Raw genomic sequence first — 20,786 nt, forward strand, 5'->3', positions numbered from 1 at the left:
TTCACTGCAACAACATTATTAAGGTTGGCTACAGTCCTTTCAGTTGTTTTTTCACTTGAGCTCTACTGTTGATCCTTATTTTATACAGAATTGAGATCAAGTTTAGGAATTGAAATGCCTAATCACATTTTATGACTTGCATTGTAATACAAGTACGCGATCCTTTATCAGAAATCCTGGGGGCTGGTTGTTTTTCAGATTTCTGAATTTTTCGAATTTCAGAATAAATGACATTTTCACAGTGAAATAAAAGAACTTGCTGAACAGCAGACCCACGTGGATTTTGAAGCTTTTTGGATTTTGGAATTTCAGATAAAGGATTGTGTACCCGTATTATGAAATTCTAGTGTTTTATGAGTGTGTATATATAAAATTAGTTTTTAAATTTATTCCTCTCTTTTGCAGTCATTGTTACGCCTTTGAGATCTGGTTGTACCATGTCACTTCAAAGCTCTCCAGAATCATCTTGTCTTTCGGGAACAGAAAATTGTAATAATCCAAGTTTGAATAAGTTGATTTCAATGGCAGATTTTTCTGCAACTCCACTTAGCAATAGAATGAAAGGATCCAGAAGTCGCCTTATGGTAGGCCTATCAACAGAGCGTTATACTTGATTAGATAATTTTGCACTTGTAAAATGCAAGAAACTTTAAAACCTGACATGCAAACTTGATTTTATTACATTTTTCATTTTGTCATTGGAATGAAAATGCTTGCCGTCTACTTATAAATGAAATATAAATCACTTGAGCAGTCATAATATTACGTAATATTATATAATGTTTTAATTTTATATTTTGATATTGAGAGAGAATTCATCTATAATATTAATTAAAAACAAAGAAAATTATGGGTCAATAAAACAGTGAGTAACCAAAATTAGTTAATACATTTCAATTGCTCTGTATTAGAGGGAAAACATGAGCAAATTAAACTTCTGTTCTCTTTGGATTTAATCTGCTTATCATATTTTTTTTAGAGTGTGTGCATACTTTATCATCTTTGAATGTTTATTGGCACATAATTCAGACAAGGCAGATTTTTTTTGAGATGGGTAAAAGAAGTAGGCTAGAAAAAGTGATGGCGTTGATTAATGGTCTCTCTGGACAATAATTTTAATGTACCACAATTTTTCAATGCTTGGAATAGATATCATGAATTTTTACAAAGTGGTGCTGCGTAGAAAGATTTAGTGAACATTTCCAAAATGCCATACAATGATTATTTGAGATTCATCTGGTGGGAATCAGTGAATTACAATACTTGGCCTAAACTCTTGTGTCTTGCATGGTCTGAAATGTATGAGAAATCTTAGAAACTCTTTGCAGTCTGGATGCTCGCATATGCAGGAAGTGCTGTTGATTTGACCAGCTTGAGTGCTGGATTTTAGATCTTGACTATGAGCTGGAGACACAGCAGTGCATTTGCAAGGCTGAGAGTTATGTGCGTAGTGTGTTTTTTGATGTGGTCACCCCACAACTTGACAAAATTCAGCAAGAGAATGAATGGGTGATCATCAGTAAGAAGGAGGAAAGTAGGCAGCCAGGTGATCATCAAAGGCTTAGAGTCCATCTGACTGTTTGTTTGAAAAATGGTGGGAATTACAGATCTTCTGGGGTAGTCAGTCAGCCAGGGTCTGCTGCATCAAGGAATGAGGATAAAGAGAAAAGCTGAAATGGTGAGCATCTCAATAGTGAGGGCTACAGACAAGTGTTTCTGTACAGACAAGTAGGATTGATGCAGAAGCAAGGACTTTAGATTTCTAAATCACGAGTCTGTTTCTAGGGAATGTGGGACCTGTACAAGTCCAATGGGTTGCATCTGATTTAAGAACAGGCCCACATCCTTTTAATGGGAGGTGAAGGGTGAGTGTTTGCTAGTGCTGGTCGTGAGGCTGTAAACAAATTCGACAGGAGAGTGATTATACAGAGTGAGCGTTTAGAGAGGGATTATGCACAGACAAGTACAGAAAATGTTCTAAGGGGCAAAATTAATCTCCACATGGAGAGGCAAGGATTAATCAAGGATAGTCAGCATGGCTTTGTTGGGAAGATCATGGCTAACAAATTTGATTTTTTTTGAAGAGTGACTAGATGTGTAGATGTGGGTAGTGCATTCTACATGGACTTCAGTAGGTTTTGGATAAGATGTCGATGGGATAGAAGGTAAGAGCCCATGGCATCTTCAGTAATTTGGAAAATTGGATCCAAAATTGGCTTATTGATAAAAGGCAGACATTGATGGTTGAATGATTTTTTTTGGCTGTAAATCTGTCCAGTGGCTTACCGTACGATTTGGTGCTGGGTCTGTTGCTGTTTGTAGAGTACATTGATGATCTTGACATGAATGTAGGAGGTATGATCAGTAATGTTGCAAATGATATGAAAACTGTTGATGTGGTAAATAGCAAGGAGATATATTTATGGTCAGATGGGCAGAGCAGTGGCAAGTGAAATTTAATCATGAAAGGAATGAAGTGGCACATTTTGGGAGAACTGACAAGATAAGGGAATACATCATGAATAGTAGGACTCTGGGACGTATAAGGGATCCTCTGAAGTGTATATTCATAGCCATCAGGACAAGTATGTAGGTGGTTAAGAAGGCATAAAGGATACTTACTTTTATTAGTCGAGGTATTGAAGGCAAGAGCAATGAGGTCATGATGCAGCTGTACAAAGTGTTAGGCTACAGGCAGAGTACTGTGTACAGTTCTGGTTGTCGTACTATAGAAAGGATGTGAGTGGTTGCACAGATAATACACCAGGATGTTCCCTGGGCTGAAGTGTTTCAACTATTAAAAGAGAGTAAATAGGAAGGGGTTTTCTTCCTTAGGATGTAAAAGCCTGTGGGCTGACCTGATTTGAGGGGTACAAAATTAAGTAGCATATGTGGGGGAAAAACTCTTCCCCTTTGTAGAATTTTCAATGGCTGGGGCCATAAATTTATGTATGAGGCAAGAGGTTTAGAGGGATTTGAGGAAAACCAATGTTCACCCAGAGGGTGTGCGATTTCTGAAATTCAATGTCTGAAAGATTGGTGGTGGTAATAGGAATGTTCACAACATTCAAAACGTGTTTAGAGTAGTACTTGAAATGCTTTACATACAAGACTATAAGTCAAGTGCTAGAAAATGAAATTCGGGAAGATAGGTACTTGATGACTGGAACCGACTTGATAGGCTCTAAAACCTTTTTTTTTTGTTTTGGATTTACTGCGTTTCTAAGATGCCACAATGTGTATTATTTTGCCAATCAAATATAACTGGTAAAAAATAAAATATTTAATATTTTCTAAGGTTCATTTGAGTGTATTCTTAATTTAAGAACAATAAGACATATTTAATTGATTACAGATTTTAAACACTAAATATGTGAACAGTATATGTTCTAATTATTTATTGTATTAATTATGTTTTTAGGAAAAATGGTCAATTCTGCAGCCAGTGTTTCTTACAGATGAAGAGAAGGTGTATTGTGAATGTCAGCAAAATGGTCCAGTTTCTTTTAAAGAATGCATACCGTACACCATGCTAGAGAAGTGTGAGAAAATCGGAGAAGGAATCTTTGGGGAAGTGTTTCAAATGATAAATGATGGAAAATGCGTGGTTTTCAAGGTATGTCAAACGCTATATCAAGAGCTAATACCCTAAAATACTTACAGTTGAATTTTACAGCACCAAAAATGTAATTTGACCTTACTCATGTTGTAATGATAGTCCTTTCCTAAAACCCTTATTAAATTTTACTTTTAAAGATTTTTTCCATATTCTGAATACAGCATTGGTTTAATAGGGCAATTTATATCTTACCAAGTAAACATTTACATATAAAACAAACTGCAAGGCCCCAGCATTTGTTTGTATAACACTGGTGTTTTCAATACTCTTACTTTTGGTTCAGAAACTGCTGGGTGTTGTCTTGGATAAGTCATTGGAATAGATGCTGGAAACGTATGTTCAGACATATGTTAAGTAGGCAAGCCAGGACGTTAGTTAGCATGCGTGCTGATTTGATGCTAGCAGTGCCATTTTTGACTTCAACATTCCAGCTTCTGTCCTCTATTAACCTTTCACATTCAATCAATCAGAACTTTCTGCCTTGCACTACAAAGAGAATTGTTTTACTAAAGTTTTCACTGTAATCTGCCAGATATTAAAGAGAGTATTGCAGACTCCAGGCCACACTGGGACAGCATTTGGTAGTTGTGCAGATGACGCCGATCATGATTCTTTACACATGGTGCTCCTTCCAGCTGAAATTGGTTATATTTGCAACATTTCAAGTTGGCAACCTGCAGTTACATTTGAGAGGTTTCCGATGGTCTGTATGCAAAAAAAACATTCTTGCAGCCTCCATGTGAGAATGGGGTGGGGATGGGTCTGGACACTCTGTGGCCTTTGCTGGGGCCCTCCAGCAGTAATAACCACCACTATAATAGCATTCCAGCTCAAACCAATCTCAACCTGCTTTTGAGGGTCAACCTAACTAGTCCCAGTAAATCCAGCTGCCACTCAGCTTGTTGTGAGCCTCTGCTCCCAATAATTGAATGGCTTTGAAAGCCTGACTTTTAAATAAATGGGAGTTGCACAGCAGATAATTAGTTGGGAAGACCCCAAAATCTGAGTTGGAATCCCAAACTGTTACTGATGCATCTCCAACAATAACTTGGCATCTCATTTGCATAATAATCCTCTAAAATCTATCCTCAAGCTCTTTTGTATCCCTATCCACTTTTACAACTTGTTGATATCATGTGAAGGCATGGAATCTGCTCCCATATGCATGCTGATGAGAATAATCTACATCACAAGACCCATGGACTGTTTTGGTGGATTCAGGCTTCTCACTCAATGCTTATGTTTGGAAGAATCACACCTTTTACTCATTCTGAAATCTTTCTACATTACGGAGAACGTGACTGTTTGTATCCTTGTGACTGGTTATTGTCCTCTTCATCACAATGTCAACTCTCACTAATGCAACATTGCTGTATCCACTGCCAGTATCTCCAGACCTAGCTACTGTAAGTCTCTTGGGTTGTCCATCTTTCACAAGCTCCAGTTTTTTCAAACTCTACATATCCTATCAATGTATCCATTCCCAGACCTTCATCGACTCATGTTAGCTTCCTGTTCTGCTATGTCTGTACAATCTCTCTGAGCTGATTTGCCCTTCTGTTTTGTTCTGTTGTGCACACACACTGGCATTAGTCCCTCCTTTTGACCCATTACTGATAACCTGTTATTTCAATTGTTTGGTCCCTTTTGTTCTCTTTAATTTCTTTCCTGAACCCCTCTATCCATAGATTTTTGTTATCCTTACTTTTTTTTAAAGTAAATCTCCACCTTTTCAGCTAAGTCTTCAAATCCTGTTTTGTTTATAATGGTGAAGCACCTTAGGATATTAAATAATGCCATACAAGTTCATGATGTAGTACAAGATGATGCTTATTTGCAACTGCTGCAGTGAGCTATGATGTAAGCTTTTTTATTCTTGTGTAATTGTCTAAGCTATAAAGAAAAATGGTCAGGCCAGATAGCTTTGATAAATAAAAGGAGCTTAGATAGGAAATCCTCCTTTAATCAATGTATTATAATATTCTATTTTCTGGAAGTAGACTAAACTAAATCTTTACCCAGCTATTAGTTATTTAGTGTTGGTCATTTTCTTTGTTACCCTGATTTGTTTCAGCTATGTCTCTTGCAACTATTTAACCCATTTTTCTAATCAACCTGTCAGAGATGTCATTACGCACCACTGGGGCAATTGGGACTTACTCTGGGCCTCCTGGTCCAAGTGTAGGTCATTTGAATCTGAAGATTGTGGTTCTGGGATTTGAGCACATTTGAGTTGCTCCTTCAATGCAATTCTGAAAGGTACATTGTTGGAACTGTCTTCCATTGAATGAGGTTTTGAACTCCTCTACCTTTTAAATTCATAGAGATTTGCATCACAGAAAGCTGCCCTCTCGCCCATTAAATCTGCACTTGTCAAAAACTTTAATCTACTCTAGACTACTCTAATTCCATGTTCCAGCACTTGGTCAATAGCCTTGAATGCTTTAGCATGAAAAGTGCACATTTAAATACTACTTGAATGTTATGAGCATTTCTTCCTCTACCACCCTACAGGCAGTGAGTCCCACATTGTCACCACCTTCTAAGTGAAACGTAATATCCTCCTCTCGATCTCCTACACCTCATGCCCCTTACCTTTAAATCTATGCTTCCTGGTCACTGATCCCTTCACCAAGGGGAAACGTTCTTCCTGTCTATCCTATCATAATTTTATGCATCTCAGTCATGTACCCCTAAATCTCTTAAGTCTATCCAATTTCTCTTTACAAATAAAACACTCATCCCAGGCAACATCCTGGTAAATCTTCTGTACTACCTTCAGTGCAGTCTCATCTTTCCTATAATGTGGATCCCAGAGCTGCACACATTACACTAAGCTGTGGCTGAAACAATGTTTTTTACAGTTCCAGCATGACCTTCCTGCTCTTAAACTCTATGCCTCTGCTAATAAAGGCAAGCATTCCATATGCCTCCTTAACCACTTTATCTACGTGTCCCACTACTTTGAGAGACTGGTAGACATGAACATCAAGGTCTCTCTGATCATCTATCATTTCCTGTTTTTTCTTTGTTATTCCCTGGCCTGGTTTGTCCTGCCCAAGTGCAACACCTCACACTGATCTAGATTGTCTGATCAGTGGCATATGGAATTCAATCATATATATCCATATATCCTCCTAAAATCTAAGGCTACCTTCTTTACTATTTACCATCTCCCAATTTTCATTTCAGCCATGAATTTATTGATTGACCTTCCTGAATTCAAGTTTAGGTACACCACAAGCAACAAGAATCCCAACACTGACCCCTGCAGATCCCTGCATTGGACAGGGACTTGCAGTCACAAAAGCACCCTCCAACTATCACCCTCTGCTTCCTGTCACTCAGCCAATTCTGGATCTAATTTGCCAAATTTCCTTGGATTCCATGGGCTCTTGCCTTTGCTATCCCATACATGACCTTAGCCAACTTGGACTTCAGCAAGGCTTTTGATATGTCAAATGCATTGCCCTCCTCTATGCACCTAATCACCTTATGGGAAAATTCAATCAAATTGGTCAGACATTACTTCATTTCAACAAATCCATGCTGACTTTTCTTGACTAATTTCTGCCTCTCGAAGTGTAGTTTGATTCTATTCCTCAGAACTGTTTCCAATAGTTATCCCACCACTGAGGTTAGACTGAGTGTTCTGTAGTTTCCTGGTTTTTCCCTGTTCCCTTTTTGAATAATGGTACCACACTTGCTGTCTTTTCTATTCCTCTGGCACCTCTCCTGCTTCCAGAGAGAAATCAAAAACTATTGCCAATGCCCCTGCCATTTCCTCCCTTCCTCACTCAACAGCCTGGGATACATTTCATCTCGGAGAAAGGAGCTTCTTCAAGGAAGGCATCCTTACAAGAGGATTCACAGTAGGTTAAAATCTTCTAGGAGAAAGTATGAAGGGCTCATGAAGAAGGGTTCATGCCCGAAACGTCGATTCTCCTGCTCCTTGGATGCTGCCTGACCTGCTGCGCTTTTCCAGCAACACATTTCATCTAGCCAGGAGACGTATCCACTTTTATGCATGCCAGACCAATCAGAACCTCGTCTGCCTAAGCTAATTTTTAAAATTGTCACAGACTTTCTTCCTGATTTCTTTACCCACATTGTTCCTCTCATTGGTGAACATGGACACAAAGTAGTCATTTAGGACATGGTATTCATTTAAAACCCTACCTGCTACGTCCTACTTCACGCACAAATTACCACTCCTCATTCCCTGATTATCCGTTATCCTTAATGTAATTGTCAGACAACATAGGAGTTTCTTTTTATTTTATCTGTCACTATTCTTTCATGCTCCTGCATGAACATTTTAAGTTCCCCCTTGCACATTCTGCACTCTAGGGCTTCTGCTTTTTGAGTTCTTGGTATTTGCCATAAACCTCCCTTTTTTTTCCTTTTCATCCAATCCTGTATGTTCCTCAATATCCAAGGTTCAGTGGTTTGTTGGTCCCATTCCTTATGTTTATTATAACATGCCTGTTCTAGATTCTACTTGTTTCCTCCTTGAAAGCATCCTGCAAAGATCCTCTCCTGTGGCACCAGATGTAATCCTGAGATTACTACCTTTGGGTCCAGTTTTCCTTTATCTATTTCATAGCTCCCTAGATTTTACTTATGGGACCTCATTCCTTTTATCAAATTTTGTGGTCGGTACCAATATGTTATGCAATCTCTGTCTGCTTGCCCTCCCTCTTCAGTTTGTCCTGCAGCTGTTCAGCAACATTCTTGACCCTGGCACCAGGGAGTCAACATACCATTCTGGAATGTCTTTTGCAGCCATAGAAACAGGAATCTGTACCCCTTACAATTTGAGTTTCCAGTTACCATAGCTCTGCTATTTTTCGTGCTCCCCTCTTGTGTGGCAGACCCACCGGTGGTGCCATAAAGTTGACATCCATGCTTTCCCTGCAAAGTCATCTTTTCCCAGCAGTATTCAAAATGCTATATCAGTTAGAAGTAGGGATTACCACAAAGGACTCCTGCACTACCCACCATCCTCTAATCTGCCTACTGGTCATCCAGGACCTTTCTGCCTGTTCAGTCTTCATCTGTAGTTCATCAGAACCTCACTGAATGTGCTATCGCCAACATAAGCAGCATCGCAGATGCTTGATAGTAAGTTCATCTGCGGCTCCAGTAACATAGTGGCTCTGTGGTTAGCATTGCTGTCTCATGGCACCAGGGAACTGGGTTCGATTCCAGCCTCAGGTGACTGTGTACGCACCACTCAGCCATTCTCACCTTGCCTGCGTGGGTTTCCTCCTCATGCTCCAGCCTCCTTCCATAGTCCAAAGATATGCAGGTAAGGCGAATTGGCCATGCTAAATTGTCTATAGTGTCCAGGAATGTACTGGTTAAGTGGGTTAACCATGGGGAGTGCAGGGTAGAACAGATAGGTTAAGGGGGTGGATATGGTTGGAATGCTGTTGAAAGGGTCGGTGTGGACATGATGGCCTGGTTCTGCAATCTAGGGATTCTATGATGATTCTCTGACATGCAGTTAGCCAGGCGCTGCAGCTGGACGCACTTCCTGCACATGTGGCCACCAAGGACAACTAAAGCTTCCATAATTTGCCATGTAGCACAGGATGAGAGTATTACGGGTATGAACTTGGTGTGTCATCACTGACCTTTAGTCCCTTAGTTTCTCCCTTTTTATTATATAGAGTCATAGAGATGTACAGAATGGAAACAGACCCTTCGGTCCAACCCGTCCATGCTGACCAAATACCCCAGCCAAATCTTGTCCCACCTGGCAGCACCCGGCCCATGTCCCTCCAAACCCTTCCTATTCATATATCCATCCAAATGCCTCTTAAATGTTGCAATTGTACCAGCCTCCACCACTTCCTTTGGCAGCTCATTCCATACACGTACCACCTTCTGTGTAAAAACTTTGCCCCTTAGGTCTCTTTTATATCTTTCCCCTCTCACCCTAAATCTATGCCCTCTAGTTCTGGACTCCCTTACACCAGGGAAAATACTTTGTCTATTTACCCTATCCATGCCCCTTATAATTTTGTAAACCTCTATAAGGTCACCCCTCAGCCTCTGATGCTCCAAGGAAAACAGCCCCAGCCTGTACCGCGTCTCCCTATAGCTCAAATCCTCCAACCCTGGCAACATCCTTGTAAATCTTTTCTGAACCCTTTCAAGTTTCAAAACACCTTTTCAATAGGAAGGAGACCAGAATTACACACAATATTCCAACAGTGGCCTAACCAATGTCCTGTACAGCTGCAACATGACCTCCCAACTCCTGTACTCAATACTTTGACCAATAAAAGAAAGCATATCAAACGCCTTCTACACTGTCCTATCTACCTGCGACTTTACTTTCAAGGAATTATGAACCTGCACTCCAAGGTCTCTTTGTTCAGCAACACTCCCTAGGACCTTACCATTAAGTGTATAAGTCCTGCTAAGATTTGCTTTTCGAAAATGCAGCACCTCGCATTTATCTGAGTTAAACTCCATTTGCCACTTCTTAGTCCATTGGCCCATCTGGTCAAGATCCTATTGTAATCTGAGGTAACCCTCTTCGCTGTCCAATTTTGGTGTCATCTACAAACTTACTAACTGTACCTCTTATGCTCGCATTCAAATCATTTATGTAAATGACAAAAAGTAGATGACCCAGCAGCGATCCACGTAGCACTCCACTGGTCACAGGCCTCCAGTCTGAAAAACAACCCTCCACCACCACCACCACCCTCCACCACCACCACCATCCTTTGAGCCAGTTCTGTATCCAAATGGCTAGTTCTTCCTGAATTCCGTGAGATCTAACCTTGCTAATCAGACTCCCATAAGGAACCTTGTCGAATGCCTTATTAAAATCCATATAAATCACATCTACCGTTCTGCCCTCATCAATCCTCTTTGTTACATCAAAAAACTCAATCAAGTTTGTGAGACATGATTTCCCACGTTCACAGCTATAATGTTTATATAAGAATAGTATATACTTGCTTTGTGCTAACTTCACTACCCTTACCTATTTTGCTTACCTGTATTACTTCATTGGCGCTGAATTTCACTTATTCCTGTTGTTTATCATTTAAACCCTTCTTCCAAAAAAATCACAAACCTTTCAACCCACTCCTTTCCTGTGATTTTATTTGTTTTCCAATCTGCACTCCCCTGAAGCTGCAGCTGTTGAACTATCTCTTCCCTGTTACAGCTGGGCCCCTGGTCTTGGGCCTCAATTTATCCTGTTGCTGCCTCCCTCTCTCTGATGCTTAGTTTGCTGTTTAAATATCCTCATGTTATCTGAAGAAGTAACTTCTTGCAAAACCTCAACCAACCAATGCCATTCTAAAATATACGTCTGAAATGATATTGAAACTCTTTGTTACCCTTCCCTACTCTAAGTCTATGAGCAGCATCTGGATTTTGTGTATGCACAGTTAAACTCTGAAAACTACAAGTTGTGAGTGATTCTCTGATTGTGCATCGGGTACGCTATTGGAGAACCCAGACTCGCAATCAATGAGAAATTGCTGAATTTACAGACTTGCCCCCACCCCCCCAAAAAAAATTGTTGAATTGGGGTTTTTATCTGCACACCAAGTGTATAATTATTATTCTACAACATGTCTGACCCTTAAAACATAATTTTATATTTGCAGAATGTCAATTTTGTTTTTTTTTTAAATTGTAAAGGTTTGTTTGCAATGTTTCAGTTTCCATCTTAATTCCAGGTATATATATATCAATCATTTATTTCACCATCTGTACAATTACAGAGGAACCTCGATTATCAGAACAACATAGGCCGGGAGTACTTTGTTCAGATAATCAAATGTTCGGTTAACACAGTTTAGCCAAGTATCGGAATCTTGCAATATTGTTCGGATGATCCAAAATTCGAATAATCGACGTTCAGATAATCAAGGTTCCTCTGTATATTAATAAGCAAAGGATACTAGGAGCATTTTACTTCCTTATTTACTACCTAGGAAACATTTCAATGTGATTGGCTGTGTACATTGCTTGAAGATGTTAAATGCTGAAGATATCATTGACTTGTCACCAGATTCAAATTAATGTTGGTAATGAAGAGGGAAAAAGAAAGTCCATGTTTCAGAAGTTGCCAGATCTTTGTGGGCAGCTTTTTTTGAGGCCTTGTTGATTTTCCTTGACAGCAAAATCTAGACCATACATTAACCAGTTGTTCATCAATAGACAATAAATTGTATAAGTCATCTAGTGTTTATATATTGTAACTGCATATGAAGATGATACATAAACACATTACTCAATTGGCTTGATTGTAATGTCAATAATGCCCACAATGTGGCTTCATACTTCATTGCAAAAGGATACTCCATTCTTTAGATCAGTTGTCATTCTTTGTGCATTATCCCTTCCTTCAGCTAAAGCTAGTTCGTGTTTTCCAATTATAATCAATAATGTAAATGAAAATATCCCCCAAACTATGAACCCCAATTAAATTTTTCATTTAATTAGCTGCTCATTAACACACGCATTTGTAACAAGAAAAATCAACTATCCCTTCTTGCCTTTGTCTGTAATCCTTTTTGAGATGCAGAAGGACTAGTGTTGGGCAAGGTCTGAGTATTAGCTCTTTATAAATAGTTAAAGTGGAGCAGAATATTTAATTTTATACTGCAGCAGCAATCTGGATGACTTTTTCCTGATGCAAGAGTTGTCAAGACTTTGAATGAATGGCTATTTTAAAATCATGTTTTTAATTCAGTGATCAAGATTTAATGAATATGCATGTTTGTTTGCTTTCCATAGCTGCTGGCACATGTCACATGCTAAGATACCAACAAATCCTAGAAAGATCCTAAAGCGACTTAACATGTATTTTCATCAGCACTCCAGTGAAAATCTGGAAGTTATATTTTCTTTGCTCTTGATTTGCAGATAATCCCTATTGAAGGGGAGAAACCTGTGAATGGTGAACCTCAAAAGAAATTTGAAGAAGTCCTTCCTGAAATAATAATTTCAAAGTATGTGTTTTATATTTTAGAATTGGTTTTAATATTGGTTTTAATAAAAATCAAATTGATTTTTATTAATGAGCAAATATCATTGCTGGATAATAGAGTGCTTTTGGCACATTTCACAGGTTAGTTGTAGTGCAAGTTTATCTTTAGTATTATTCGATATAAATAGTGATAGCATTTAGTTACATATAATAATTTTAATTTTAAAATGCCTTGCATTGAATACAGATCAATGTATATCAAGTGGATTTTTACTTGATATCTTTCACCTTGACTTTGAACTTCAGATTCAGTGCATCTTTCAATGTTTTACCCAGTAATTAGAAGCAATATTCTTCCTCTGTTGTCTTACTATGAATATTGTTCTGCACATTGAGGTTACCTAGACACACTTCCTGCTGACCATCTAGAATGTGGGTGATTGCCATGTGTCTTGTAAGAGCTGTTCATTACATATTAGATTTGCTTTACTCTGCTTGTTTAGAGGGTTTATTCCACTTGGGTAAGCAGATAGACCACTCCATGGGTGCTGAAATCTGGTTTTGTTTTAATGAATATTGTATCCATTTTGACATAAGTAGAAACTATAGAAGTAAAGTTCACAGACCAAAAACCACATGCACACTTCTTTGAACTGTACAAAAGAATATACAAGAAATGAATGCATGTATGTGTTTTATAAATAGCAGTAATTGGGTCATTTATGTCGTGTTTAGAATAGTTGAATTTTAGGTGCTTTATACTAGAACCTGAAGGTTTGATAGAAATTTGTTCTTGAGCTTCAGCTATTTGCTTGACATGAACTGTCAATGTGTAGCTTGCCTTATAGGTGAAACCAATTTCAGATCACTGCCGCATTTGATGTGGCTCTCCGACAAGTTTAGAGAATGGGATTGGGAAGCACAAGTGGTTGATGTGATTGTGACCATCTTTGAGTCAGGAAGGTCCAGAACTCTTTTTTTTTCTTTCATGGCTTCACATGGAACATGTAATTTCAAAGAAAATTTGAAGCTTTATTTTTGGTTGGAAACCAAGTGCCAAAGAACCTTAAGCAGAGGGAGCCTCTTCACATTTGAGGTGAACAGTTCATGAAATAATTCAGGCTCATCAAATAAATCCCAATGCATGTTTTAGTTAAATGCCCACATGTTTATAAAATGGACTTGTTGAGTTTGACAATGGACGGACATCTGCTTAGCTTCTGTGTAGACAGTCCTACAGTGCACTTGTATATCTTGTATATTACTGAACATTTTGAGGACATATAGCCAAAATGGCACCTGAGTGAACATTAAATTTTTGTGTTTTTTATTCACTGTTGGACATAGGTGTTGTTGGCTGCTCACCATTTATTGCCATCACTTGTTGCCTTTGAAAATGTCATGTTGAATTGTTGCCTTGATTTGCTGCAATTCTTATAGATTGACCCACAGTATTCTTAGGGAGGGAATTCTAGGATTTTGACTGAGTGACAGTGAAGGAACAGTGATATATTTCCAAGTCAGGATGGTGAGTAGCTTGGAGGGCAGCTTGCAGGTGATGGTTTTCCCAAGTTTCTCTTGCCCTTGTCCTTCTTGGTGGAAGTGGTCATGAGGTTGGAAGGTACTGTCTAAGGAACATGGTGAATGTTTACAGTAAATCTTGTAGATAGCACACACTGTTGCTACTGAAACATTGGGGATAGAGGGAATGGATACTTGCGGACGAACAGTCTGTTCTTCTATGACACAATGGTTGCGTTCTTGTGCAACCCCATGTTATAGAAAAATTGAGCTTTAGAAATAGTGCTTAAAACGTTACTGCCAATATAAGTTTTAAAAATTTGCACTTTAGAAACAGCATCCCCAATTCATCAATTGTATTACAGTGTGACGAAACACACATTATAGCAGAACAGCCTGCACTGTCAAATCAAGTAGTGTCCCAGATGGTGTCAAGCTTGAGTGTTGTTGGAGCTCCACCCAGCCAGGCAGGTGGGGAGGAATACATCACACTCCTGACTCGTGCCTTGTAGATGATGGACGAAAGTGAGGACTGCAGATGCTGGAGATCAGTGTCAAGATTAGAGTAGTGCTGGAAAAGCACAGCAGGTCCAGCAGCATCCGAGGTGCAGGAAAATCGATGTTTCGGGCAAAAGCCCTTCATCAGGAATGAGACTGGAAGCCTCTGGGATGGAGGTGGGGCTGGAGAAAGGTAGCTAAGAGTGCAATAGGTGGATGGAGGTGGGGATGAAGGTGATAGGTCGGAGAGGAGGGTGGAGTGGATAGGTGGGAAGGAAGATTAGCAGGTAAGATTGGCTTCTAGGTGATGGACAGGCTGTGGGGAGTCAAGAAGTATGTTACTCACTGCAGTATTCCTAGCCTCTGACCCACTCTTGTAGCCAGTGTTTATGTGGTAAGTCTAGTCGAGTTACTGGTCAATGGTAAACCGCACAGTGATACTGGGGGATTCAGTGATAGTAGCACCATTGAATATCAAGGGATGGTGGTTAGATTGTCTATTATTGATGAACATCATACCCTGGCATTTGAGTGATGTGAATGTTACTTGACACTTGTCAGCCCAAGCCTGGATATTGTTTAGATCTTGTTGCATTTGAACATGGACTGCTTTAGTATCTGAGGAGTCACAAATGGTGCTGAAAATTGTGTGCAATCATTCGTGAACATTGCATTTCTGCCCTTATGATGGAGGGAAGGTCATTGAGAAAACAGCTATAGGTGGTTGGACCTTCTTGAGGAACTCCTACAGAGATGGCCTGGAGCTGAGATGACTGACCTCCAACAACCTCAACCATCTTCCTGTGTACCAGGTATGACTCCAACTAGCAGAAGGTTTGCCCCGATACCCATTGATTCCAGTTTTACCAGGGCTTCTTGAAGCCACACTTGATTGAATGCAGCCTTGAAGTCCAGGATTGCAACTCTCACCTCACTTTTGGAATTCAGCTCTTTTGTCCATGTTTGAACCAAGGTTGTAATGAGGTCAGGAGCTGAGTGGTCCTGGCAGAACCCAAAATGGGCATCAGTGAGCAAGTTATTGTTGGTGCTGCTTGAAAGCACTGTTGATGACACTTTCCGTCATTTTACTGATGATCGAGAGTAGACTGATGGGGCGATAACTGATCAGGTTTGGATTTGTCCTGCTTCTTGTTACAGGGCAATTTTCCACATTGTCGGGTAGATGTCTGTGTTGTAACTGTACTGGAATGGTATGATTAGGGAAGTAGCAAGTTCTGGAGTACAAATCTTCAGCATTATTGCTGGAATGTTGACAGGGCCCATAGCCTTTGCAGTATCCAGTGTCTCCAACTGTTTCTTGCGGACTCAATCGAAGTGGCTGAAGACTGTTATCTGTAATGCTGGGGACCACACGCGAAGGCCAAGATGAATCATCCACTTGGCATTTCGGGCTGAAGATTGCTGTGAATGATTCAACCGTAGCTTTTGCGCTGATGCACTGGACCCTTGCATTATTGAGGAAGGGAATGTTTGTGGAGCCACCTCATCCAATGAGTTGGTTAATTGTCTACCACTTTTTAGAACTGGATGTGGAGGACTACACAGCTTATATCTGATCCGGTGGTTGTAGGATTGTTTAATTTTATCGGTTACTTGATATTTATGCTGTTTGGCATGCAAGTAGTTCTGTTTGGCAGCTTCAGCAGGTTATAACCTCATTTTCAGGTCTGCCTGGTGTTGTGTCTAACATATACTCATTCAACCAGGTTGATCCCCTGGACTTATGGTATATGGTGAATATGCTAGGCCATGAGGTTGAAGACGTCCTGGAATACAATTCTGTTGTTGATGGCCCATAGCCCCTCAGAAATGCCCAATCTTGAGTTACTGTTTGAAGTCTGACCCATTTAGCATGGTGATAGTGCCACACAACACGAAGGAGGTTATTCTCAATGTGAAGGCAGGACCTCCTCTCCACAAGGATTGTGTGGTGGTCATTCTTAATGTACAGATGCATCTGCAGCTGGCAATTTGATAAGGATAGGTCAAGTATGTTTTTTCCCTCTTGTTGGTTCCTCAACACCTGCTGTAGGCCCAGTCTAGCAACTATGTCCTTTCGGACCCAACCAGCTTGATGAGTGATGTTGCTGCCGCGCCACTCTTGGTGAACACTGAAATCCCCTACCTAGAGTACATTTTGTGCCCTTGCCACTCTGTGTTTTCTCCAAATGGAGGATCAATTGATCAGCTCTTCCCATTGTAAACAACTGTGCAGCCATCTCTGCTGGGTCTGTCCTGTTCATGGGACAGGATATGTCTAGGGATGGTGATATTAGTGTCTGGGACATCGTAAGGTTTATTCTGTGAATATGACTATGTTGCTTGACTAGTCTGTGATACACATCTCCTAATTTTGGCATTAGACACCAGATGTTAGGAGGATTTTGCAGGGTTGAAAATGCTGTTGCTGCTTGATAATAATGTTGATGACTCCTTCACTTTATTGATGACTGAGAGTAGACTAATGGAGCAGTAACTGACCAGGTTAGACTTGTCCTGTGCACAAAAAGCAGGACATAACTGTGCAATTTCCAACATTCAGGTTGTAACTGTACTGGAAGAGTTTCGCAAGGGACACCGTAAGTCTTTAGTACTATTGCCAGAATATCGTCAGGGCCCGTAGCTTTGCAGTATCCAATGTCTCCAAACTTCTGACAAGTCTAACCTGGTCAGTTGCTGCCCCATCAGTATACACTCAGTCATCAATAAAGTGATGGAAGGAGTCATCAACATTGTTATCAAGCAGCAACAGCAATAGCAATAACCTGTTCACTGATATCCAGTTTGGGTTCTGCCAGGACCACTCAGCTCCTGACCTAATTACAGCCTTGGTTCAAGTATGGACGAAAGAGCTGAATTCCAGAGGTGAGATGTGAGTGATAATCTTTAACTTCAAGGCTGCATTTGACAGAGTGTGGCATCAAGAGAGCCCTAGCAAAAATAGAATCGGGACAAAGTCTCCTCTGGTTTGAGTCATACCTGGCACAACTAACCGATCATGGGAAAATGGTTGTGATTGTTGGAAGTCAGTCATCTCAGCTCCAAGATATTTCTGCAGGAGTTCCTCAGAGTATTGTCTTGGACCCAAGCATCTACAGCTACTCAATCAAAGACTTTCCCTCCATCGTAAGGTCAGAAGTGGGGATGATCGCTAATGTTTGCCCAATATTCAGTGCCATTCACAATGACTCTGATACTAAAACAACCATGTTCTACTGCAACAAATCCTGGTATATATCCAGCTTGGGTTGAAAAGTGTCAAATAATATTTACACCGCACATGCCAAGCAATGTCCGTCTCTAGTGGAGACAATCTATCCACTGCTACTCAATATTCAATTATGTTAACGTCATTGAATTCCTCCACTATAAAAGTCTTGGGGATTACCATTGACTATTAATTCACCTGGACATGTCACGGAAAAACAGTGGCTGCAAAAGCAGGTCAGAGATTAGAAAGACTTATCTGGATGGGTGCAGCTCCAATAGTTGAAACTTTATTGCTGGAACAGCACAGCAGGTCAGGCAGCATCCAGGGAACAGGAGATTCGACGTTTCGGGCACAGGCCCTTCTTCGGGCCTGTGCCCGAAACATCGAATCTCCTGTTCCCTGGATGCTGCCTGACCTGCTGTGCTGTTCCAGCAATAAAGTTTCAACTTTGATCTCCAGCATCTGCAGACCTCACTTGCAGCTCCAATAACACTCTAAGCTTGACAACATCCAGGATCAAGCAGTCTGTGTGATTGGCACCACATCCACAAGCATCCAATTCCTCCACCATTGACACTGAGCAGCATTGTGTACTACCTTCAGATGCACTGTTGAAATTCACCATCCAAATCCATTTTCATCTATAAGGATAAGGGCACCAGATACATGGGAATGCTACCACCTCCAAGTTTCCTTCCAAGCCACTCACCACTCTGAGTTAGAAATATCTTGCCGTTCCTTCACTGTCACTGAGTCAAAATCCTGGAAATACCTCCTAACAGCAGTGTGGGAGTACATACAGAACACAGTCTTGCAGCTACCACCACCCCAAGGACAATTAGGGACGGGCAACAAATGTTGACTCAGTCAGCGATGCCGATGTCCCACAAGTGAAGTTTTTATAAAAGGTAGCCTGGATTCATGACACACTGCATTGCTGGACAACAGTTTAGAAGCCATGTCATTTAATGCTTAATAGAATTGTTGTTTTGATATTTAAACCAACAATGATTCTAATTTGAAAAATACTTACCATCCTCTAGACAATTAAGTCAGCTGAGTGAAGAAAGTGAAAACTGCACAACTGGATTTATTTCCTTGTATTCGTAAGTGGACTTATTTAGATTTGATTTTTCTTCTGAATTTTGAGTATATTGTTACTGGCTACAATAGCATTAGTATCCGTTAATGCTATTTGTGTTTCTTTCACATGGTCACGTCAAAATGATAGCAATGGCCTTTTAGCTCACTTTAAGCTGATTTACAAGACCTCCCTCCTGGATTATCTATGATAAAGCTACTATACGGAAAATGTTCTGAGTAAGAATCTGAGCATCACCATTTGTCAGAGATGGGCCTTACTTTTAGGAGTTTGATGTCAGACTTTTGCATCTAGTTAATAATTGATTTCTATGTCAAAGGTTTAGTAATTATGATTATGGTTGCATGTTAATGAATACTTAACTGCCAGAGAGTACTGTGTCCACTTTGACAACTGAGAAAAATAAAACTCCTCCTGATTTTCCCAAAATTTTAGCATAAATACCAACAAAAATGAAATGTATATTTCTGTAAAGTTGATTAACTCATGAAATCGTATGACAGAGAAGGCTGTTCAGCCTATCATGCTTTTGATTAATTGAAAGTTATCCAGTTGAAATTCTATCTCTAAATTAAAAGTTTCTAACTTTTGCAAGTCTGGTTTACTTTTATTTTCCACAGCACATATTCACTCATTTCAAAGTGTTTACCGTATATACTCGAGTAGGGTCATAGTGATGTACAGCACGGAAACAGACCCTTCGGTCCAACTCGTCCATGCTGACCAGATATCCCAACCCAATCTAGTCCTACCTGCCAGCACCTGGCCTATATCCCTCCAAATCCTTCCTATTCATATAGCCATTCAGATCCTTTTAAATGTTGCAATTGTACTAGCCTCCACCACTTCCTCTGGCAGCTCATTCCATATACATACCACCCTCTGTGAGAAAGCGTTGCCTCTTAGGTCTCTCTTATATCTTTCCCCTCTCACCCTAAACCTATGTCCTCTAGTTCTGGACTCCCCACCCCAAGGAAAATCCTTTGTCTATTTATCCTATCCATGCCCCTCATGATTTTATAAACCTCTATAAGGTCACCCCTCCACCTCCGATGCTCCAAGGAAAACAGCCCCAGTCTGTACAGCCTCTCCCTATAACTCAAATCGTCCAACCCTGGCAACATGCTTGTAAATCTTTTCGGAACCCTTTCAAGTTTCACAATATCCTTCCGATAGGAAAGAGACCGGAATTGCACACGATATTCCAAAAGTGGCCTAACCGATGTCCTGTACAGCCACGACGTGACCTCCCAACTCTATATTCAATATTCTGACCAATAAAGGAAAGCATAACAAACGCTGTCTTCACTATCCTATCTACCTGCGACTTGACTTGCATGGAGCTATGAACCTGCATTCCAAGGTCTCTTTGTTTAGCAACACTCCCTTGGACCTTACCATTAAGTGTATAAATCCTGCTAAGATTTGCTTTCCCAAAATGCAGCACCTCGCATTTATCTAAAATAAATTCCATCTGCCACTCCTCAGCCCATTGGCCCATCTGATCAAGATCCCATTGTAACCTGAGGTAACCTTTGCTGTCCACAACACCTCTAATTTTGGTGTCATCTGCAAACTTATTAACTATACCTCTTAAGCTTACATCCAAATAATCTATATAAATGATGAAAAGTAGTGGACCTAGCACAGATTCTTGTGGCACCCCACTGGTCACAGGATAATCCAAGATGAAGGATGGGATAAAGTATTTTAGATATTAGAGTTGATTTCCTCTAATTCTAGGAGCAGCAATTACTGTTTTGTAGTAAAACTCGAATTTTTTGACTACTTTTTACAGTTAGATTTATGGGGTGGACTACTACATGGATACTACTTTTGAGGGGCT

The 20,786-nt window shown here is 40.1% G+C and overlaps 1 protein-coding gene across 2 annotated transcripts in view; it reads left to right on the forward strand.

Annotated features, from left to right (window-relative positions):
• Positions 1–20,786, forward strand: part of haspin (histone H3 associated protein kinase) — a 66,018-nt gene that overhangs the window by 35,578 nt on the left and 9,654 nt on the right. For both annotated transcript variants that reach the window (XM_043694296.2, XM_087986767.1), the window contains exons 6-9: positions 406–584; positions 3,422–3,616; positions 12,524–12,609; positions 18,882–18,944. In XM_043694296.2, coding sequence (XP_043550231.2) covers positions 406–584; positions 3,422–3,616; positions 12,524–12,609; positions 18,882–18,944 — 523 coding nt within the window. The remainder of the gene's footprint in view (positions 1–405; positions 585–3,421; positions 3,617–12,523; positions 12,610–18,881; positions 18,945–20,786) is intronic.

Source organism: Chiloscyllium plagiosum, unplaced genomic scaffold, assembly GCF_037043375.1.
Source record: "Chiloscyllium plagiosum isolate Xiang-an unplaced genomic scaffold, Cpla_swu_hap1 HiC_scaffold_1, whole genome shotgun sequence".
Classification (NCBI taxonomy): Eukaryota; Metazoa; Chordata; class Chondrichthyes; order Orectolobiformes; family Hemiscylliidae; genus Chiloscyllium; species Chiloscyllium plagiosum.